This window comes from Lissotriton vulgaris, chromosome 2_1 (assembly GCF_964263255.1).
Source record: "Lissotriton vulgaris chromosome 2_1, aLisVul1.2, whole genome shotgun sequence".
NCBI classification, from domain to species: domain Eukaryota; kingdom Metazoa; phylum Chordata; class Amphibia; order Caudata; family Salamandridae; genus Lissotriton; species Lissotriton vulgaris.
The window spans coordinates 774,427,105-774,451,419 of record NC_141687.1 but is presented as its reverse complement, the minus strand read 5'-3'; the positions used below and the strand labels follow the sequence as shown (position 1 = coordinate 774,451,419).

Genomic DNA, 24,315 nt, shown 5'->3' with positions numbered 1-24,315 from the left:
ACCGACTGTGTGCCATCGGAATACCACCCCAGTCCATGATGGGAGACGCAAACCCCCACCACCCCCAGGCTCCTCTTCCCCCTCGCTACTGACGCCACGGCTCCATAACGAGCAAACCAGAATCAGCCACAAACTAGGCAAATACCATGATACAATCCGTAAGCTCCTCGACCCCCCTTCTCCTCCACTTCCCCCCTTAGTTAACTGTTCTACGTTACACTCCCCCCGACACCCACGTAGTCGGCTTATCCGTATTGGGAACACACTCATGGATGATATAAAAGGAGGTGTACGGGGATAGAGCCTGGGACTGAATATCAACGCACGCCTCGTGGAAACCCACATTTGCAGACACCAGGCAACCTACTATTGCCCGTAATAGTTCATCTGAAGTGTAATCTCCATTTCATTTAACTGTTTCTTACATGTGTTGTAACATATACGATGGGATGGTTGTTCCAGGACGCAATGATACCATTCAACTGCCAGCATACACCTGTCATCATGTACTAAGTACCATGAAAAGTAAAACTCCCAAAAATGAAATGTAAACAAAAAAAACTTGTAGACAGCAAATTCTGTGCGGCACGTCAGATGTTCCTTAATAGGAATCTTTTTTTCGCTAAACGCTGCTGAATATTCAGTACTATTGGTAGGGAAGGTGCATGCACGGCACAAATTACACTTAAAGAAACCTTTCCTTGTCAGCCAGGTGTTTTAGGTGTTATTTCTGGACTTGGTTTAACAAGGGAATCCATCATGGAGGGAGCCCTTCTGAATGTAATGGCTGGTGTATCAGGTAGAATGGATTAAAGTGTAATGTCTGTCAGTACTATTGGCCATTGAGAATATATTACTCTACGTATTTTGCTCTCCTGCTGACTAAATGTGGTAATGAGTAACATTTCTTTTGTCATTATCAACATCAAGTGAGGGAAGACCGAAGTTGTCACACGGTCTTTCTTTGGAATCAGTAACTCCTCCCTAGGCAATATGTTGGCTTTTTCAAGGGCCTGATTTTGTAACGTTTTAGTGTATCCTCGATTTAGAAAGCGAAGGAAGGCCTCTTGCTGGCATTTATCACATTTAATTTTCTCACTACAAACACAGTAAGGTATACTCCGTACAGTGTGGTGGGGTCGTGTGCTTTCAGCATTCAGGTTTGAATTTCCTGCGGTTATCTTACGGTGCAATTTAGTGTGTAGCCTGCCCTCGCTAACATATAGAGACACGTCAAGAAATTCAACACTATATATATATATACATATACGAATCAACATGCTTGCATCTGAAGCGAAAGAGTCTGCAGCATACAATAAGCACCCATTGTCATAAGCTCCTTTCATTATTTAGTAACTTACAGTGCAGAATCACCTTGCTGTCGTGAAAATACAATGATTTAAGTATTTCTGGAAGCCTTGGAGAAAACAGCATTAATAGAATGATAATGCCCAGCGAAATCCTTAGAACAAGAGACACAAATGTATTTAAACCAGCGCGCACACAGTATTTGACGTTTTAATTTATGTCTGGTATTTAAAAACTGTAAACCTTTCTGTCAGAAAGCAGAGAAATTGTAAATGGTGTGGGGGGAAATTAGACATTCATTCAGCATTTTTATTCTGGGAGATGATCTGTGGATCACTGACAAGAATGGCTACATAAAGAGGGATGGGTAGGAATACAGCATTGGGTGCAGAGTAAACTGTCAGAGTCTGTGATAGAGTGTGTTTGTTAATGACTCCGTTTAGTTTGCATTAGAGGTGGCAAATGAGAATTGCCGAATGGAAGTGGTTAGTATGATGCTGTGTGTCAACCAACAAGCATTTACAATGCAATTGTTTCGCCTTTGCAAAAGTTAGAGCTATTGGCATTGCTCATGACATTATTTTTATTTATGTTTTTTTTGTAAAAAATAAATAAATGGCATTGTCATTTACAATGCCAACAGCAGGAGAGCAAGCACAAGCAACGAGGGGGCAATGACAATATTTTTATTTATGTGTCAGTTCAGCCCTGCTCCAGAGGAACAGCAAGCACCCAGATCCAGCTCAGCCCAATCAGAGGGGAGCAGCAGGTGACGAGGCCCATGTCGACTCAATTCCAGGGGAGCAGCTGGTGACCAGACCAGCCTCAACTCAATCCCAGGGGTTCAGCAGGTGACCAAACCGAGCTCAGCCCAATCCCACGGCAGCAGCAGGTGACCAGACCCGGCTCAGCACAATCCCAGGGGAGCAGCAGGTGACCAGACCAGGCCCAGCCCAATCCCAGTTCGAGGCTCGCCAATGTAAACACGACTGCTCAATGCAAATAATTCTTAGTTTGCCTTTGTTAAAACTTAGAATCATGAAAGCCCACACTTCTCTGTTCTCCAATGTAAACAAGTCTTGGTTCACCATTGTGAACAATTGTAGCTTGACTTGGGTGTTGCAGCCCATCAGTGTCTCCATCAGAGTGAATGTGGCCACCTGACTCCCGTTCTGAGCACAGATACTGTTCGCTAGACCATAGCTGTTCACTAAAATGATCGCTGTGGGGTCTATTAGTCTGTCTGATTATTTCAATGGGAGCAAAGCGGGACTACACCACCCAGAATGCTTTAGTGCGTGATATGAGAGGCAATAGTGCCTGCGAAGACCTGAAGCGAGGTTAAGATATCTTCAGATTGCCCGGTTTTGTATTTTCATGTTTGTTTGTACAAAGAACGAAAGACTAGGCCCCGCATGGACAATATTCGTGAATTTGACGAGTTGAAAGGAGCCTTGTCAAAACTCAGCGACCCACGCGGACACACACACACGGGTGGGTGCACCGGTGTCAATGTCACCGCTGCTGCCAGGCCAGACTCTAAAAGCCCTGAGTCAAGCATGTCCCACAGAAGCACTGCAATGCAGCAGCTGCCTTCCCGCCGCCAGCAGGAGCCCCACTCTCAGCCGGGGCTCACCTTCACGCCGGTACCCTTGACTCCCTCTCTCCCCCTCTGCCTCGCCGCCCCCACCCCAGGCTCCTACCTGCTCCAGCGATCTGCACAAAACTTCAGCATCCTGGCAGAGCACCCGGCCTGTGGGCGGCCGGGGCAGGCAGGCGGGCACAGGTGAGTGTGCGACGGCGCCGGAGCGCGGGCAGTGGGGTCACCCCCGGGCGCGCAAGGACCCTCACCTGCTCCAGGGAGGAGCGCGCGGAGGCAGAGCCTAGACCCGTTCCTGGAGACGGGTGTCCAGGATCACTGGTGCGTGTGAGGCGCAGCGGGGGCAGCAGAAGGAGGGGGGAGCGGCGGTCAACGCAGGCGGTGCATTTCTTCGAGGGCACGGGTTGATGGGCGCGCTGTAGGTAGTTTGTGGCAGACGGGAGGGTACAGGTCTTAGACATGAGGTTGATCTTTCGTAAGAACGCTCTCTTCCCAAAAGCACTAAGCACAACTAACACATCCACCATTAAAAATGTGGATTACTTAAACCACAGCCAAAGCAGTAGCGCGGGCGCAAGCACAGAACATAGGTCCCCTGACCACTGGCAAGTCTCCGCTCTTAGCTCTTGTCCCTTTCTGCAGATAGCCCGACCAGCTCACTAGATGCTCCTCCTTTCGTCCAGTCTAGATCCCGCACCTCTTGTTGAAGTTCTTTACTCAGTCTAGTGCCTGCACCTGTCTTCAGTCGCCCTTTGCCCAGTGTACCACCGCGACCCCTCGTCAGCAGCCCCCTCGTTTCTGCATGCCTTCCCTCAGTCATGAAACTTTGTATCAAATCCAGTCTTCCCTGCTTGACCAAATTAGGCTCTTTCAGTCAAATTACTTTACTCACTGCTGTCATTTCTCAGATCTCTCACATTGGACAGCACTTTGCAGTAATTCAGTTCAAACTTGGCTTATAAATCCCTACCTTGAATATTTGGTATTGATCCGAATCAGCGTTAAATACAGATGTCTAATAACCGTCTGCGTATATTATCAACATTTTCAGGTGGTTTCCTCAGCAGCTGTGCAGTGGTTGTGCAATGGGAAGCCACACAACATAGAGCGGTGGGCCAGCTTTTAGCAAATGCAACACAGATGACATCCTTAATAAAGGTTTACACGCATTCCTGGTTAGTAAACACGCCTGGAGGAACAGACGTGAAGCACAGAGCAAGCACAACGTTCCTCGAACAAAAGATTTAAAAAACGAGTGCAGGGTTCCGGGAGCGAGCCGCGGGGGTTGCGGGGCTGCAGGGGAGAGTGGGACACGTCCATCCCGGCAACAGACACATTAGAAATGAGAAAAACAAACCTTGACAAAAAAAACAAAAACATCCGCATGACGTTTTAAAAGGGGCGGAGGGGGAAAAACAAAAATCGCTGGAACGCCCACGAATCGCCTCGGACAATGACGGACAGATCTCTCTTCCAATGGCTAGCCTCCATTTATGGAGCTAGCCAATGGAAGAGAGAGGCGGGACAAAGCCACATACTGTTCTAACATAAGATTTCGCCTGCGCGAACGCTGCTGATCCGCGGACGCCAGGCGAAACCTAAAAAGTAGACAAACCTCATAAGCCCACTGAGTCAGACTGACATCCATGACCAAAAATGTAATTAAGTGACTACCTAACACAATATATCTTCCTCCATAATTTTAATGAGAAATGACAGCCACAATCAAAAGTACTTCGAAATAAGTTGAGCACAATAATAGGAGAAAGCCAAACCAGCGCACCTCAGAGAGCCAAACAAGGATGATCAAACTGTAGTAAATCAACAAGACATATACAATCTTGGCAGTGGCTAAAAGAAAGGTGAACATTTTTCAGGGATAATTAGATATTTTCAATTCCAAATGTTATCTTGCACATGAACCAGCAAAGGAAAATGCTGAAGGCAATCAAAGCAAACATGATAAATATGCCAGACCTAATTTCTCATCAAAATTAGTCTTATTTGTGATAGCAAGATGTACACTTTCTAGGAGTACGTACACATGTAATCTTCTGGAATTATGGTAGTAGAATAAGATGGAGAAGCGGAAGAGGGGAGTGTGGAAACAGACAGGTGAAGAAACTCCATTATCAATGTACCCAAAGAATATTGGGTATGGGTGCCACTGCTTCTTGTGCCCTAACCCTTCTACCTCTCGATTTGCTATCTCCATGCCACTCTTATCTCCTCCTCGCATCGTTTCTTAAACCTGTCCACTTCCACTCGATCTCCTCACTTGTCCTTATCTCCTTCCTATGTTTTTTAGAGGTTTTTTTCTCTCCCTACTCCTCCTTACACTCCCCCTTTCTTTCTCTATTGCCACTCTGCTCCACTTCTCCCTCCTTCTGTCTACTCTCTTCAATCTATGTCCTACCCATCTCTCTTTCACAAAGTCCCTCATTTCCCTGTACTCTTTCACATTTATATCTCAATATTCTGCTCTCTAACTCGCCTCTTTCCTATTCTGGTCTCCAACCTCCTTGCTCGTCACATCTTGGACTACCTATCCCCTTTTGGTGGGTTTATTGTGCTTTACTTCCTTCTTTCTTTCCCTCTCATTTTCCTCTCCTTTCTATGTTTCACTCCCTTTCTTTAGTTTCCTCAGCGTTTGATTATTCACTAATTTCTATTTTTAAATTTCACTTCCATCGCTCATGCTCTCTATACATGGCTCCTTTTCTCTCTATACTCATATCTCCCCTCTCCCTCACACTCCAAAATCTTCTTTCTCCTCCATATTTCTATTATTTCTGTCCTTCCTACTTTTCTCTTTTCCTATTCAGTAAATTTTCTTTTTACAATTCCTGTTCCGTTCTTTTCTCCTTTTCTCTCCCCTTCCCATCTTTTTATTTGAATCTTTCTTTCCTATCTCCTTGTTCATTTTTTAACACTGTCTCTCGGCTTCCTTTATTCGCTCTACTTCATATCCCAGTCTAACCCCTCCATTCTTTCCCGCCTTAATATCGAACCTCCATAGCTGGTTTCTTCCACCCAACCTCATTGTAGCCAACTCTATGTCATTCCACCCTTCAGTTTTTCTTTATTTGTGCTGCCTTTTCGCCTCATCCATCACCTTCCACACTGTCTCCTATTCCTCTTTCCTAGCTCATGGCAAGCTCCTCTATTGCCTCTGTTATCAGTTTTACCAGTGCCTGACTGTGACCAGTTTCCATCTCTGTGGCAATGACACTTCCCCAATCCCTCCAAGAGGATGAGACCACACAGAACTAAACCCAAGAAGACACTTAAAAAATATTCTTAGCAAAATCAGGGTGAAACTGGTCTTGGGTTGCTTGTGTTCTGGTTCATGGAGGACTTAGCCTGACAGTTTGGCTGGACTACTACTGGAGAGGGGTCACGGCTCATTTACTTATGGCTGGGTCCAAACTGGGTTGTCATGGTGGGCAAAAGAACAATGCTTTCGAATGCACCCCGAGTGATTGCCAGTGGTTAGACCTAGTGCAAGAATTCCTCCCACTACCTTTTGTTTGTTTGATGTAACACACTAAGTGGCCAAGGATATGCCCAGACGCGGGTCCCTTGCTCACTGTGCCACTGGAACCAAGCAATACCCAACTGAAGGATCCTAATCAGGGCAAAACCGGTCTTGGGTTGCTTGTGTTCTGGTTCATGGAGGACCTAGCCTGGCAGTTCAGACTGGACTGTTAATGAACTTTTCCTATTGGAGCGTGGTTTAGACTGATTTCTATATAGCAGGTTCAAAACTGAGTTGGTATGGTAGGCAAAAGAACGATGGTTTGGAATGCTACCCGGAATGATTGCCAGTGGTTAGACGTATTACAAACATTCCTCCCATCACCTTCGGAGTGTCTGATGATAAATAAGCTGCATTGGAGAGAAGACTGTGCCTCTCTCATGTCTTGGCCGTGGTACCTTTGCATTGGCTGCAATGCCCCTGACAAAAATCACATGCTAGCATCACAGGTGGCACTCGCTATCTCCTCTGCCCCACTTACCTAACCTCCTCTAGAATCCTCATAAGGTAATGGGGAAGACGTCCTTGGCCAGGCACGACCATCCTTGCTGCTACGACTACGTATCCTGCATCCACACCTCACTAGTTGTGAAGGGTATAGAACAAGAACACAGATGTGGTTGTTTGGTCCTCTTGTAGTTACACAGTGCTTAATACTCTGGTCAAAACTGTGATGTATTCTGATTTGCCTTGTGATTCTGGGCACCCCTTTGGACAGCATAGTTGATAAGGATGTTTGATGTAGGGTGGCCAATATGGGAGATGTTAGATAAGGAGCATGAAGTTCAAGACATGATTCAAACATGCTTCTTTGAACATTGTGGCAGATAAATATGAGATGCTGCAGAGGGAGTGAAAATTGACCTATCATTGAGATTTAAAAAAACACTAATGTGCATGGGCACAGCTACATTTTTAGTCACCCCTTAAATTGTAGGAGTAAGGTTTATGATTTGGAACTCTTCAAGAACCATAACTAAATGATAGCTATTGGAGCTATTTTAGACATTCTGTACAATCCAGTAAGTGTCTTCAGAAATTTGCCATGCTTGACGCCAGCGTCTAACCATTTTCTTTCACGCTACAGGGGCCCCTTCTCTTTGGCATATTCTTTGCCTTCTGATTTTACATAGTACAGCAACATTTGCACTGTACTGCTCATTTGGTAACTTTACATTAGCTTGCAATAAGAACACAAATCGTCCTCATAATAATTACAAGAACCTGTTTAGAGAATCTGATCCAGATTTACTAACACTTCGTTGAGTTAGCATCACAAAAGTGACACAAACCCAGCACACAGTGTTGTGGTGCGATTTAATTTTCAACACAAATTGTTATTTGTGTGGGAAATTTGCCCACTGTAACGCAAAGTAGCACTAAGCCCTAGATTGTGCTACTTTTCATCAAGAAGGCTTACCATGGGTGGTACATGGTCGTTGCCATGCAACGACCTATGGGGTGTAAGGCAAATCCCTATCTAATAACAATTTTAGACAGGGATTTTAGACAAAATGATGCAGGCGTAACAGTAGAGCAACTTTTGAAAGTCTTCATATATTTCGAACTTTGCAATTGCGTTGCACTGTACAGCACACATACAATGGGGAGCATCTTAAAGTATATTTTCTGTACTGGAAGGATCTCATTCCAGTATAAAATCTTTGCTTGAAAGAACGCTCACACCCTTGTACTAAGGTCAGGGCCACTGGAATTGTAAGATTTTGTGGACTTGGCCTTTTCCACATGACTGGATTTGCAAAATGTGCCTCATAATCCATCATCTGCTGTATAATCTGCAGATTTTAACCCAAACAAATTGTTTTTAGCTTGAATGGTATATTCAAACAACAGAGGTCTGGCATTCCCAGGCAACTTATCAAATCTTTGTATATAAAGGATTGATATGGGTGGGATATTCTGATCTATAACCAAAAGACAGCTGTTCGTCTGCACCGTCTGATCTAATCATGCGTGCCTACTTAGTTAATATTTTAAAACAGAAATGGAAAGAAGTGGTCAGTCAAGTCGCTCAACATGCTCTCACGTGTGCACCACCAGAGGAGCTACTGGTAGGTTCTCACCAGCTTTCCACATTTTTATCATCATCTATACCATTCTCAAACAAAAAAGAGTTTGTTTCCAGTGCAGGAAGGTATAGAGAAAATACACATACAATAAGGACCCCGTGAAAAAAATGAAACACAAGAAGTCTCTAATAAAATTGAGCTAAACTCACACACACACACTTTTAACTTTTTAATCCGAGATGAGAGTCTGCCCAGCATTAAAAACAAGGCATGTTGTAAACCACTTTAAGGCCAGCCAACATGTTTCATTGTCTGTTGTATATTAGCGGCAAATTCGTCAGGGCAACCGAGGTCACAAATCACCTCCCTGGACATCCAACCTAAAATCAAGAGTGACTAGTGAGAACCATGGGCCCACATACCGGCTCCCACTTAGTCGTAAGGGTGTGTATCAATTATACCTTCGATCCCTTCTCATAGCACAATTGTTGCTTACAAGTTAATCGCTTCACCAAGGATCTCCATGCAGTAAATCAACCCGGCATTGCATTGTTGTTTGAATATATGATGATTGAAAGGTGATCTGGCACGTTTTGCGTTCCAGAGCTTCTTGTTGAAAACTCTAGCTTGAATGGATCAAACGTTACTAAAACCAGCACTACGCGTACTGCTGAGAAGTGGAAGAACATAAGAACCTTTGCAAAAGTTGACTGGTCACCTTTCTGTTGCTAATTGTTGTATTTTGGTGTTGAATTGGTACGAATGAGGTGGGACATTTGCCCAGATGGTGTCAACCCTGCTACATAATTTGTCATATCCAGCAGCATAATTCCAGTGGCTCTGACTATGGTGTGAGGTAGAGGAGGGAGAGCAAACAAATTAACAGGAACAGCTGAGCCATGGGTCGACTCGAACTCTTAAGAGCATGTACACAAGCTGAACCTTGAATATATGTGGCATGTTAATCATGCAGCACAGATCATGTTAGAATATTATTATTATTATTATTATTATAGAGGCTTTTGTAACGCGCTCTGCTACTAAATAGTATAGTATCCTGGCGCGGAAAAAGAAAGAAGGGGACAGATCACAGTAAATGCAAAAGAGGGACAGCCATTAGGCATTGGTGTTAAAGAGGTAGGTTTTTAAGCCTTTCCTGAATGCCATGATGGAAGGGGCTGTTCTCAGTTGCAGAGGCAGAGTGTTCCAAGCTCTCGCTGCTCTAACAGAAATGGATTGTCCACCAAGCCTGCTATATTTGAACTTTGGTACAGTCATTTGATGAAGATTGCTTGATCTGAGAGGGCGGTTGGGGGCATAAAGAGAGAATCTTTTTCTCAAGTAGGTTGGGCCTGTTAAGTGTAGTGCTCGGTATGCTAACACAAGGATCTTGAATAAGATCCTTTGAGCTACTGGAAGCCAGTGGAGGTCTCGGAGTGGTTGGCGGACGCTAGATCTTCTGGGGATGTTAAACAGCAGCCGGACCGCAGCATTCTGGATGACTTGGAGGCGGTGGATCAGATAGGCTGGGAGATGTCTTCAAAATTCAACAAATTAAAACACAGCAGCACCTCACATTACTACATCAGATTATGTGAAAAGTGTTTAATAAAGTGAGAGTTTTTAAACAAACTGAGAAACGTTCCTGCCCCTCCTTAGATGACAATACTATTTTTGAGCTAAAAGATAAGTCAGGGGTCATGTGTACCCTATAAATGGCCTAATTTATAATTACAGATGGTTTCAAGTTTAAATTAAATACGTTTTAAATGTATTATTGTGTGGCAAATTGAAACTATTGCAAACAATTAAAACAATAAAAAACATGAAATAGCAGTACAATGCCAAGAACCCCTAAAACACTGAAAAACATGAATTACAGTTCACTGTCAAATACACCCTAGTGACAATTTGCCGTATGTGCTTTACCACCAATTCATCATTCTTATAAACCATACCCTCCACAGAATAGCTTTTGACACGTTTTGAAATTATGACCCAGTTTTCTAGGTAGGATAACTAGTATCCATAATTACGTTGTGTGGAGCTCAGCCATGGCCAGATAGCGGTCCAGATGTGAAGCTGCTTTAAAATGATGCCAGCTCCTTTCCAAACTAGAAGTGGTATTTTTTTAACTGCAAAAAATGCAGCAATGCTTTGATACAAGTCGTGCGAGAACGGTTGCCAAAGTCCAAATAAAATGCATAAGAAGGCTGGTCCCCCTAGCTTACATACCCCTTGCACCAATACATTATTTCTCCGTGTCTACGTTGATGGGGATAGGAAGGGATCAGGGTTGGTCTATCCAGATGACAAATGAAATGATTTTTAGAAGGTGGTTCTGACACAATAGGCCGCTCTGATTTTTTGCTTTTTGAGCACCTAATTGTTGAGCTTTTAATGTGGGGGAGCCTCATAAATTGGGACTCACCCATAGTGAACTCAGGATGTAAGAGACTGCATTAGGATTTACTGGTGTCCCCCTGGCTTGACCAGGCTACTGCGCAGCAGCTGGAGTAAGGGACACCGGGCTGGTTACATGCAGACACGTGTACATGTGTGTGCACACGTGTAGGGGCTGCGCAGCGGAGATTTCTAGTGTGCGCAGCCAAAGAGCAGGTGCAGATAGACTGGTGTGGCAGGAATTACGCAGAATGGGTTGGTGGCGTGGAATAGGCTTTATACACTTGGAAGAAACATGACAGGGTAAGTCAGTGAGTTTTACTGTTTTTCACTCAATTAGTCCCCTATGGGGATGTGGAGCCCACGGCCTAGAGTAACTTCCATAAGGCCTACAGATTCCAGACACGCACTAAAGTCCACTGTAACAGATGTGAAAAGGAGTATTCTGCAGAGTCCAAAGTCATATTTGTACTGCTTTTGGGTCATCCAGAAATGTCACATTTCTCTGAGTCAATCATAACCAGGGACTGGCTGAGGGCTGACCTCAGCTGGAGGGATTGATAACCTTTCTTCCAAGCTAAGGCCTCCTCTCCATGAAGAGAAGATGGGTGGGGCTACAGGTTTATCCATTAGCAGCTATCACTGGGTGCCAGGCACCAGGCTGCACCAAGGAGGGAAGGCAGCGAGGGGGGAAGGGGCTTTTTCAGAGACCACGTGGCAAGAGACCCTGGATGACGCCATTCTGAACAAACCCAGAGGCTGGGCAGGAAGTAGGGAGCAGGGGCAGTGAAGTGATGTTTCGCTGTTTGATAGGCCAAACAGAGACTTCCGCCAAGCCCCCAACCCAACGTTTTAAAAAGTGCTTGCAGAGGGAGAGACGCTCTCTCTGGGGTGTGGTCGGGAGAAAGCAAGCCGGGGAGCGCTGTAGTGCTCCCGCGAAGAATTCCCAGGGGTCCAGGATTTCAACTCCAGGCCCCGTCGCAGTGGAGATACGGCAGGGAGCGCCGTCGCACTCCCTGTGAAGACTGCCCCATGGGGTGCCAGGAGCCCACCCTGGCCCCCACCGAAACGAGAACGAAGGGGGGCGCATCGTCGCGCAACACCCCCTCCGAAGAGGTGTAATTGCACCCGTAGTGCATTTACTAATGTTATTTCTTTTAGAGGGACTGAAGGACACATGTGTAATGTGAAGTGCCTGTGTAAGGTGATGTCATAAGCAAAGTGGGGTTATGTTGCCAGACATTCCTGCTAGGGTGTCTGGCTGTATATGCGTAATCCTGTGATTTGATGAGTACCGTCAGTCTAAAGTGATGCTTAAACATGTATTTTTGCTGCTGCGCTTAGGTGAAGAACCCAGACTGTTAGCACTTAAGATGTAGAGGTGTGTACTTCATGGTCAGTAGGAAATGCTCAGTCAGGGTTGTGTGTCACCAAGGCAGGGTTACCTATTTTAAATGCTTGTTGAGATTGTGGGGTGGGTTGCCACTGGGATGGTGCCAGTGCTCAGGGCCCTTGCTCCAGGTTATGTTCAACTAACTGCATTGGGGGCAAGATGATGTGCATACATGGGAGTGGTGGTACTAGACACCACCCTACAGCGCAAGGGGTGGAGATGTTATGCAATGTCACAAAGTAATTTCAACACCGTATGTATATTTGTCAATTAGTGCATGGTATTGAGTAGTGTGTGTGTTTAATAAATGTACCCTTACTTTTATAAAGCAAAGTACAGACTGGACAATCAATTATTGAGTGTTATTTTTGTGCACCTGCAAATGGTGATTACTAGCCCACACTACCTCCCTTGAGTAAGCCTCAGACTGCTCTGCAACACTACCCTCTGAGAGTCAGGCACTACAATTGGGTGTTTGGTTCCCAGTGAAGGACAAATGTAGTCATGTTATTTGTGCAGGCCTCACAGATGTTGCCTTTTTTCCCCAACAATGATGATTAGCAGCAAGGTGTAGTCTGGGCAGTTCATTTAGTGGATGCCTTGTCTGTTAACGGTTGGGCTGCCACCTGGGCAACACTGAAACACAGCTCACTAGCCTGGGGTGCATTAATACCCATTGGTCAAAGGCATAAGCACCCAAAATCACATTGATCCATTAAATACACTTACAATGAGGAGAAAACGGACTTCACTGAAGGCCCCAATCCCACCCCACCCAATGCTCAGATGGTTAACGTTGATCCCATGTTGTAGGCCTCAGCCACGACAGGGGATATGCAGATCCTGCAACAATAATTCAGAAAAGAGATATCTGCATGGAAACAAGACATCAGAAAAGCAACCACAAACCTGATCACCACACTCAATGAACAGAAACACGTCTAGACAAGTCAAAAATGATCTTTCCATCACCTTCAATGAGCAAAAAAGGAATGGCATGTATGTTGCCCTTCAATGAAACACATTAATGAGATCTCACAGATAAGATAGATGACACTGAAAATTAATCCCAGAGATATAATATCAGTATGAGGGGCATCTCGTCCAAGAGACCTATGTACGAGCACTCTTTAAACAGATCCTGTAAGATACAAACATGGAGACCATACATTTGGACCACACGCATCAAGTATTCTCTGCCCTTTATAAATACATGATGCCTATGCTTCCCTGAGACTTATTTGTGCTATATGTTGGACTCAGCTTGCAACGTAAGCAATTGTTTTTTCTTTCTTGTGTCTTTTCAACCTGTACAATCACAGTGAGTAACCATGTACTGCCTGTAATCATTATGAAAATGATATATAAAGTTTTAAAGTCTTCTCTGCACTCCAACAGTAATTCAAGCTGCCCCCAGATGTCCTTACCAGAGTACATTTCTTCAGAGAAAAGGAAGCCATCATAGCTGCAGCTCACAAGCAAGAACAATTGCTGTTCAAATGTGACATATTAACCATCTTTCAAGATGTTCCCTCTTATTCTCTTGCATGCGGTAGGGACTTCAAAGATGTCACAGCATGCTTACGGCAAGAGAGCATCCCATATTACTGGGGGACCCTGTTCCGCTTTCTCTTTACTTACAATGACTCCCCACATGCAGTGAAAGAACTACAGGAAGCCAAAGGAATCCTGAGTCTCACAAAGACGGTCCTGCTAACCAGTCGGCATGCGAGTTGTGCAGCCCGAGAATGTCCGGGGAGCCTGGAAGTACACCTATTTCAAATAAAACAGTCAAAGAGCGCAGATGTCTGAAATGATTACAAGACAGGGAAGAGCAGCCTGCCTCTTCAGAGCAAGACTGACCAGAGGACATGGCAGATCACCTTCACTACACCACACCAGTCACCCCGAAAGGAAGTTTCTTGAGAATACCACTCCCATGCGGACGTCCTAGGAACCGAACACTGTTTGCTCCAATTGCATCCATACGTGGAGGTGGCTCTTGTGCGCCCCATATCCCCCCAGGTGAGGATCAGCACATTGGCTAGTTTTTGAGCACTGACCTTATCTCTAGAGCTAGCCCCACACTGCTCCTAATAACTAATTACTTCTTTTTAGTGAGCTGGTGTCCCTGCAAGTTCGATGTATATTTTGTTTATTTTAGGTCTAAGTTCTTGTTCATATTACTGCCATGTTAGTCTGGTTACATTCATTTTTCTGCACTTAGTTTTTCTATGTAATACACAGATCGGACCTAGAACCACTGAGCCAAATCTGGTATGGGTACACTGGACAACTCCCTCGCTCACGCCCTTCCTGATTCAACCCAGCCTCACCTTCGGTAGAGGAGGAGATGGAACACCATCCGAGTGAGGCATGCCTGATTCAACCCAGCTTAGCTTCACCTTTGGTAGGGGAGGGGGTGGGATGCCATCTGAGTGAGGCATGTCCCAGCTAACAATACTCTCATTGAATACGCAAGGCCTTAATTCTCCGATCAAAAGGCATGCGTTGTTACAGTGGCTACAAGTGAAAGATGTTGCTAGCACCGTGTTACAACAGTCCCACTTGCTGAACAGAGATGTATGGACACTTGAGGTTCTTTTTCGTTCCCATTTCAATGTAATGCCACATACACGACTAAAACAAGAAGGGTGGCGATTATTATACTTTGATCTAGTGTCCAAAAGCGAAGACACGGAAAGCAGATACAGATGGTTGCAGGGAAAGTTCGGGACTTCAACTGTCAAACTTCTTTCCCTTTATGCATTGAATGGAAGGAACAATTCTACATCAATTCCATGCCGTAACTGGCACACAATTTTAGGCAGGGATTTTAATGCTAACCTACATACAACATGAGACCGTTCTCCACTACGATACTGTCCCACCCCTCCTGCATCCCTAATGCGGGGCATATTAGAACTCGATCTGGTGCCAAAAAGTGTCCCTATTTAGTTTCAAAAGGCATAACATGGCTTCAAAAGACCCTCGTCAAACCCAAACAATAATAAGTTCACATTTGGGAACAAGACATGGGAATAACGATCTAAGATGAGGCTACAGTAGAAAGCTGCAAAGACATCAATCTGCGTCCATTACAAAGAAAAGCTGTTAACCTGGTGGTACATATCCCCCACCATCCAACATACTATGCATCTTTTTCCCATATGTGATGGGAATGCCCAGGGGTGCAGACAGAGTTCAGACATAATGAAAGGAAATCTTATCCTATATTAAGCACATAACGAGCATTATATTGCCATAAGAACCACTGGTGGTACTCCTTGGGGACTCCGGCGAAAACAGTTTGTTCCCAACTCACTACCCCATAAGAAAACTCATATTACACTTATTAGTTGCAGCCAGGATGTTCCTTGCAACCAACCCCCTCCCCCAAACCACCACAGCAATGGTGGGTTAAAGTTTGGAAAGTATTTGCCATTGAAAAGCACTCTGCTATTATTCATTACAGATTGCACACATTTGATTGCGTAGTTCTAGTCCTTAAAACATATATGAAACGTGTCAGAACAGGGTATATTCACTCCATCACTGCCCCAGAATTAGTATGCACTGCAGCCATAGTATCTTGTTGTTATCCCCAACTGTCAATTCAGACTCTGGCTGACCCGCTTTGGTCCAGGGGCGGCTATGATTAACAGGTATTGCCTCATGCCTAATGTTGTTGAATCTATAACCTAAAGTTGTGTATCAATTATATTGGGCGCAGTATGATCAGTCTTGCTGTAATTGAATGTATGACCTATTTTCATGAGCACGACCAAAATATAAAAAGTGTAATATTTTTTAAAAATCTATTTTTCACGAATTTTGACCAACTAATATAGAACTTAATTGAAATGGACTTAAATCAAGCCTTGACAATCTCAGGATGTTGAATACCTTTTCTTTCTTTGGGTTAATGATCTCTCTATCACAACAGATCTCATGACGGCCTCTTTGGTCATTCAGGACATAGTGGATGTTCTTGCAGTTGCTTGTGTTGCAAATTCCTTGCCATCTCCAGGATCAGCATGGTGCCAAATCACAAGAACCTACAACTTCTCGCGTTTCAAAGAGAAAGTCTACAGTCTCCATGGGAACAAATTCCAAGGAATCGCTCATCCATAATAGATGGTTCTTGAGGAAAAGGATTTCAACCTTTGGGTAAAACAACGAAGTAACTGGATACAAATCTTTAAGGCAGTGGAAAAAAAATCAACCATTTTGTTGTAAATGATACCAAGCTTTTATGGCATAATTATGTCCCAAGATAGTTGGTAAAATTATATCAAGGAAAAATCCCATAAACACCAAGAAAGCCAAGACTTCTTTAAAATGGGTGTGATACAGGTTCCAGCCATCAACATGAAGCAGAAATAAGCATGAGCAAAGCCAAAAGATCAGTGTTGGCTGCCTGCAGTTTGACTTTGTCACTAGTTTTTCCATCATTTTTAGGTCTCGCCTGTCGATGCGCATGCGCATCGAGCAAGGCGAGAGTATTGCGAGTTATCCACACTTTATCTGCACTGCAAGGAATCGTGGCGATTCCTTGCAGTGCCCGTGACTTTTAAGGTCAATGCGCATGCGCATTAAGCTTATGCGCATGCGCATTGACCTTAAAAGTCACGGGCGCGTGCATGTCCCCTCTCCGCCCCCTCCCCCGTTCCGCCCCCTCCCCTGTTCCGCCCCTTCCCCTTCCCGCCGCTCGCCATATGTTCGCTCGTTCCCTCCCACTGGCAGCCTGCGGCCACTGCTGAGAAGCTTGTTTTAACTTACAGATCCGCCTCTCAGTCTTGCTCGCCTTCAACATTCATTCTCTCCCCGCTCCGCCCCCTGCTGCGGCCGTGTCGCACTTCTCCTCCCCCCCCCCTCCCCACAGCAATGCCCTCCTCCCGTTGGCTGCTTTGTCCATCTTCTCGCCCCCTTTCCTGTAGTCCGTGTCCCCGTTCCCTTTGTTCCTGCCCCCTCCCGCTGTCTGTTGTCTTGCAGCTTGTGGCGGCGCGGCTGCTCAGGGGTGAGTTTCATTCTTTTTTTTTACCGTTCCCTTTGTCTCAGCACCCTCCCGCTGTCTGAAATCGAGCCTTACACACGGAGACTCAAACGACGCCCGTCGAACTTTTACCCCGGGCCTGCCTCTCCGAGGTGCACGTGAGGCCAAGCTAGGATTGGGCTGAGAAAAGTGCCGTCCCCGTGTGAACCGGCGCTCCTCAAAGCCGCACTGTGCTTGCCTCCGTCCGCCATGGGCCGGCGGGGAAGTGCGAAGCCGCCGCGAGGGCAGGCGACGCTCCACTTGAAAGCCAGGGCCGAGGCCAGCCCGGCTAACAGCACCCCATACATCACGCCTGGGATTTTTTTTTTTAGCCCATTCACAGTCACCCAAGGCGTCTGCGCCATTAATTCTTTCCGAATCAAGCGGTATGGTGGAAGTCTGGCTGCGGCCAGACGCAGAGAACTGAAGCCTCTCTTGTCGCCTGCGTCCTGGAAATATTTTATTTCACGGCTACGGTTGGACCCCCATCAAAACTTGGACGAGGTATGAATTCCTTGGCGTTAAACGAGGTGGAAATATGCACAGCCATTTTGTTTGTGTTGGCCATCATAAAGATGGCCCAAACCTCCCAATGCTCTACCGGGAACACTGTCCAATGCAAGGCGCGTGCTACTGACCAGCCAGAAGCAAGCACGCTTCGGTGTCGCATCCACAGACCAGCCGTCATCCGCACTAAATCACTGGAGGGAAATATATTACCCTGACTGACCCTGCTCTAAATCTAGATCCAGGCAAGTGTATCACCTTGCCATTAAAAGGCAAACATTGCATAAACTTATGAGAACTATAGAGCGGGGTTGAGCTAAAACCTGGAAAGCACAGTTCTCAGAGGGAGTCCAGAAGTTTACTCCACAAAAGAGGTCTGTGAATTCTACTGTGAGAAAGAAAACTCACTACTCGCTTAATTCAAACCAAGCCAAACAGTAATGGTCGCAAATTAAATTCTGCAACCGTTTTCCGGGTACAAAGGACTTTGCACCATGGCGAACTTGCTTTTTTAACCTAAAAACCCATAAAACATACATAAAGTGAGGACAATGGTGGGTATTGAATTTCCGTGCAACATTAAAAGCGAAAACAATTCCATAAGTAGTGAGACATTTTTTATAACTGCCCTTCTTGATGGCTTTGCCTCCTTGCTCTGACCTCCCGCCATGTCGCATTTCTCCTCCCCCTCCCCTCTCTTCCTTCCGTCTTCCTGCCGTGTCGCACCTCTCCCCTCTCCGCCCCCTCCCCTGCCCGCCCCCTCCCCTGCCTGCCGTGTTACGGTGAAAGGCTTGTTTAGTTTGCTGCCCCAGAAGTCGAACAGAGTTTGAGATTGCTCTGGTTGGTAAGCCTCCTTGTTTTCCAATTGCATGCTACCTTCATCATAGGGAGTCGCAAGTTTTTCTTTGGTTGTTCGATTGCTATATTTTTGCAGTCGGTGTTGGTAACTATATTTTGAATGTTTTAGAAATTGTGTAAATATCTACTAATACCGTTTCGCGCAGACGGTTGTCTCTAAAGGAAAGCGCTTGTCATTCTCACGCTCTCTTTTGGTAAAAGTTAACAAAAGAGTGAAAGTGTGCTCACCTTCGTAGAAGTGGTTGCAGTGCCAAAGTTTGAATGGGTTACTTGCATTGCTTTTTCCCCAAACCATTTTGTTGTGGTTTTGCACATTCAGGTGATGCTTTAGCTAGTAAATGTTCGTCTTCTATATATCTCTATGGTATATAACAGCATGGGAATTGACAACGACATATACTTTGTAGAACTAAGAACCCTAAACCATTATCCCGCACCGCCCCCCTCCACGGAATGTCCATGACTCGCTAGTACTTTCAATCACTTTTTGACGTAAATGATGCCTTTTTTATGTCTCCTCTTAAATGTTGGTTTTATGAAACCTTAAAAAGAATTAGGAAGACGTTTTACAGTGAACTTGGTTGTATAGTTAAGTGGTGATATTCCCTTGTCGCCTCCTCGTCGAAAAGGTTAAGAACGGATGTATAAAGTTGGGTTAATTCCTATATTCCCCGCGCATTGGATATGTTATTCACTGTATGCCGCCTATATACCGAAACAGTGTTTCCCTCCCCTCCTCACGTCTTTAGATTTAATAAGTAACGTTTTTTATATCAAGGAATAGGGGTAAAATAAAGCAAACTGTGTTTTTTATCTCGCTCTTGGGGCGAGGGGCCCTGACCCCTCTCTCACGGTCTTGTATGTTTTCCTTTGTTTTTCTTCACATATGGCGCTCAAAGGCCTGTTTACATTTCCAAAGTAGATAGTCTAGGTCCCCTGCAAGGCAGAGACATGCAAATCAGTTTCTCGATCTGCTGCAATAATTACTGGCAATTAAGGGCCTGGTTCTCCCTTCTTTGAGGGCAACTCTGCGACACTACGCCGCCCTCAACCCCTCACTCACTCACCCTCACTCACTCACCCTCACTCACTCACCCTCAACCCCTCACCCTCACTCACCCTCACTCACTCACCCTCAACACCTCACCCTCACTCACCCTCACTCACCCTCAACCCCTCACCCTCAACCCCTCACCCTCACTCACCCTCAATCCCTCACCCTCACTCACCCTCAATCCCTCACCCTCACTCACCCTCAATCCCTCACCCTCACTCACCCTCAACCCCTCACCCTCACTCACCCTCAACCCCTCACCCTCACTCACCCTCAACCCCTCACCCACACTCACCCACACTCACCCACACTCACCCTCACTCACACTCACCCTCACTCACCCTCACTCACCCTCACTCACCCTCACTCACCCTCACTCACCCTCACTCACCCTCACTCACCCTCACTCACTCACTCACCCTCACTCACTCACCCTCACTCACTCACCCTCACTCACTCACCCTCAACCCCTCACCCTCACTCACCCTCACCCTCAAGCCCTCAGCCTCACCCTCACCCTCACTCACCCTCAACCCCTCACCCTCACTCACCCTCAACCTCATGCTAAAGATTTACAAAAAAAACCATTAACAATTCTAAAAGCACTAACTCTAATGCTGCGAGACCTATTGCATTTCTAATGCTTGTTGTTGAATGTTTTTGTTTGGGGAGCAGCCTGCCCATGCAATATGAAAATAATCTTTCTAAAAGCAACATATATATTTTAAGTCTCAAAAAGCACACATTGCCAAAGTAGTCCCTGGCTCAGAAGGAAACTACTTTGTGTGCGGATGTATTCCTCGCTAAAGAGCAGAAAACAATCACTCACTGTTAAGTTAACCAATGGCTGAAGTGGACTGGTTCACAGCACTTGTTGTATGCAAGAGTGGGCGGAAAAAAAATGTGAATGGCACAATAGCAGACCAATGGATGAACTAGGCCATGGATGAAGTAGGCCGACTGAAAGCCTCTAAGAATTATCATACATATAGTTTTATTGCAATGAAAAGGTATTGGTTAATGCCGGACCTAAAACAGGAACCTAGTGGCGGAGACTTCAAGAAGTAATAAAGAGGTGGGGCTCAGGAACAGCAAGGCTGGATGGGGTCTGTCTCCATTTGCTTCAAACATTTAAAACTAAGGGCACAGTTTTCATTCGGTCAATATTTTTGTAAGTTGGATATGGAATAGAAAAAAGAAAACATATGAATGCTAGACATTATTACAATCAGCTTCCCAGTCCACACCCTGACCCTTCTCCCATGTACAGTACTTCTAAAGACAACAGCCCCGTCCTGAAGATGATCCTGAGTTCATAGGTTTGAAACATCGTCGACCCCTCAGCGCAATTGAAGGCGCCTTTACTCTGTGTGGTTCTATCTAAATCGCTTCCATCTATTCCTACGCAACCATTGTCAATAATTTCATGCTGAACCACACAGTCACTTGTATATATTAGTTCACTTGTTGTCACTACGTGCCTTTCCGCTGTTTTCATTTGTCCCTTGCGTCGCCACTTATATGTGTCACGAGCACATTTGTGCACCAAGTCCTAAGTTGGGCTGCCTATGCAATTTACGCTTACAGTGCTGATACAACTGTACTGTCTCTAAACCTTTCTTTTTTAATATATAATGCCATGTGTACATTTGAAAAACTTTACGTGAGTCTCCTGTTTTTTCCTTCCTCGTAATGTATTTTACATGCTGGTATAACTGACTCCCCTATTCATACCTTTTGAGATATTGTTTTTTATCAGACATTATTACAATGCATGCAAAATGATGGAGGTATATTTGCAGTAATTCAGTCAAAGAACAAGGACAGTGAAAAAGGCGAAATGGAGAACACTATACAGGTAAAGAGTCACAGGCAAATGTTCCAGGTTCAATTATTTTGGCAAAATACAGTGACAGGTCCCACATCAAGGAAACATTGTGATTAGTTTCTACAGAGTCAAAGATGTAAGGCCATCCTCAGGTTTGTGGACATCGTAGTAAAATCACTGATGAGTTCAGAACATAGCACAAACGCTGCAACATGTTAAGAAATCGGTTTTAAAAATTGGCAGGTGTGCCAATCAAGCCTGCCATTACGTCTACACAGCTTGCATGCAGATGCATTATGTTCAGAGAAAAGCGATTCTGTGCCTTTGTAAAGATATTGAAATGCCAAGCTCATATGAAAGCAGCTCATGCGTTGTACCCAGTTGTGCTGCCTAATTGGTCTGCTCCCTGTCGCGTGAACTTCCTGTGAGGACTCTCGTTGCAGGTGTAACAGTGGTCTGTAGAGTTTACATTTATGAATAGCTAGTGGAATTCTTTTTACCTGAGACGACCAATCTAGGCAACTAACGACACGATGTTTCGACCACCGTTCATCAAAAAACTGTCTGTTGAGAGATAGTCTTGCTCCTGCTTGAATCTCTCTACAAAACAAGATAAACAGATTGTGATGCATTTTGCAGAGCCAAACATTCAGAAAATAATACAATTTGGTATCGACCTGGTAACCTTACCCCTCCTTTTCTTCTAAATCTTTGCCACTGTAGTCAAAGAAGATGTTGATTTGTTCAGACAGAGCTCGCTCAACAATTCTGGTGGAATGATCAAAGAAGCTTAAAAACTCTTCTGCGTGCAAAATCTGCTGCTTTTCTTCTTCTGTTAGCTCATAAGGTGGAGCTGAAAAACAGATTGGAATGGCTGCAACTAGTACACAACAAGACTCTTCAGAAACGTCTCAAAATGGAACACAATATTTAGCGGTGTGTCATCAGCACATTTATTATGAAAATGTGATTTATTTTCCTAAAAATGTTTTTATTTACTGCAAATAAAAGACATGGATCACTGCACACTCGTGAATTAAGTTCTTTTCACAAATACATCTCAATTCAAATTAAGAACCTGATTGTTTGTACATCACGCAACAGCAAGGGTGCAAAACATTTGAAACTTAATGAAAAAAAGCAAAGAACCTGCACAAACTGACTTTATTTTATTTCCTCAATGAATTGCCAATGCTCTCACGCAGCACCGCCATCTCCATGCTCACTGCTTGAGCCCCGCCCTCTGAGCTAGTCTCATTCCCTCAGTGTCCGGTCTGCTCGGAGTCAGCCACCTCGAGTCCAGTCTGCCTTCTTAGCTTGTCATTCACACTCAGTCTGCTCTCTCCCACAGTATCATTTCAGCTTTACATCTAGTATGCCCACTTGGCATGTTCTGTTCAACCTTTCTCTCTCTCAAACCCCTGCCCAATTGTAGTCTTGCCTATTCTCAGTCTGTGCCCCCTCCGTCTAGCCTGCTGTTATGCAGAGTCAGCATTCCCCACTTACCGTACTCATCTTCCATCCACCCCATCGTTCCTTAAAAATCCTACTCCCCTTTAAACTCATCTTGTGAACTCCACCAACTCTACTTGCCCAATCTGCCGATGCAGGCCCCTTATCCAGGCACCCATCTCTACACCACTCAGCCTTTCCTCTCCCATTTGGTCTCTCCTCCTTCAACCTCTCCACCCTCTGCTAGCCACGCCTTCTCCCACTTTTATAGTCTGGTAACATGCCCAATCATTCTCCGAAGAGGATGTGACTTCATACCTTCAAAGCCGCTAAGTACCCCCATGTCATGTTGTGAAATGTCCAGCCCTGGCTTTTTAATCAATAGCCATTTGTATGATGGGGATAACAGACACATGCATATTTGGGGTGAAGAGAAAACCCCAATGGCCACAATGAAAAAATCTATTCAATGACCAGCATGAGTGTCACACGCCACATGATCACTTGGAAGCAAGAGGGGATGATATCCTGCATTACACCAAACCCTCTGAGGCTGAGCGCAAGGAGAGAAACAGCTTGGAGCTAAAGGGTAGACTTAAAACTGTGACTGTAGCAGTAGACAGAAATAGGTAAAAATGGGTAAGGAGGAGCTAGACCACAAACACATTTAAAGGTGATATAAAGAAATATAAAACAGCCAGAGAATGAAAAGCTAGCCAGTGAAGAGATACCACTGTAATAGGCCCCAAGGAAAAGACCTGAGGCCTAGAACTTAGCAGCCTATCTACCTCCTTATGCTAAAAGAACCGAAAGATTGGTCCCAACCAATCAGCACCCTCTAGAACACTCTCAGCAGAGCCAGTTCTTCTCAGATTTTCCTTAGCACAAGTGGGAAGTAAGTATCCCAAAACATAGAGAACTGACTCTCCAGGGAGCAGGGTGGGGGCATGTGAATCTATGAAAGATACCAATACTGGATAACTGTAGTTACAGGTAAGTAACTTGTTTACTTATCTAGCATTGGGGTATGCTTTATAGATTCCCATGCCTGAATCAGAGTAGCAAGCAGTATGCCAAGTATACAGTCAGTTGCGGATGGTGGGAAAGAAGAGTTCGTAAACTCTCAAATTGCATCCATAGCTTGCTAATAAAAGGTCAAATAAACCAATCTTTATAAACTTAAAAGCATGTCACAGACATGAAAAAATGGAACATGCATACAAATATGACTATATGGATACGTAACTTATCATGAACATATTATACCCATAAAAGAAAACATTCTAAAAATGCATACATTTTCTGTACC

The 24,315-nt window shown here is 44.9% G+C and overlaps 1 protein-coding gene across 4 annotated transcripts in view; it reads right to left on the bottom strand.

Moving 5' to 3' along the window:
• Nucleotides 1-24,315, bottom strand: part of DYNC1I2 (dynein cytoplasmic 1 intermediate chain 2) — a 476,044-nt gene that overhangs the window by 125,037 nt on the left and 326,692 nt on the right. For all 4 annotated transcript variants that reach the window (XM_086956121.1, XM_086956122.1, XM_086956123.1 and 1 more), the window contains 2 exons: nucleotides 22,245-22,407; nucleotides 22,055-22,154 (listed from right to left, as the gene is read on the bottom strand). In XM_086956121.1, coding sequence (XP_086812247.1) covers nucleotides 22,055-22,154; nucleotides 22,245-22,407 — 263 coding nt within the window. The remainder of the gene's footprint in view (nucleotides 1-22,054; nucleotides 22,155-22,244; nucleotides 22,408-24,315) is intronic.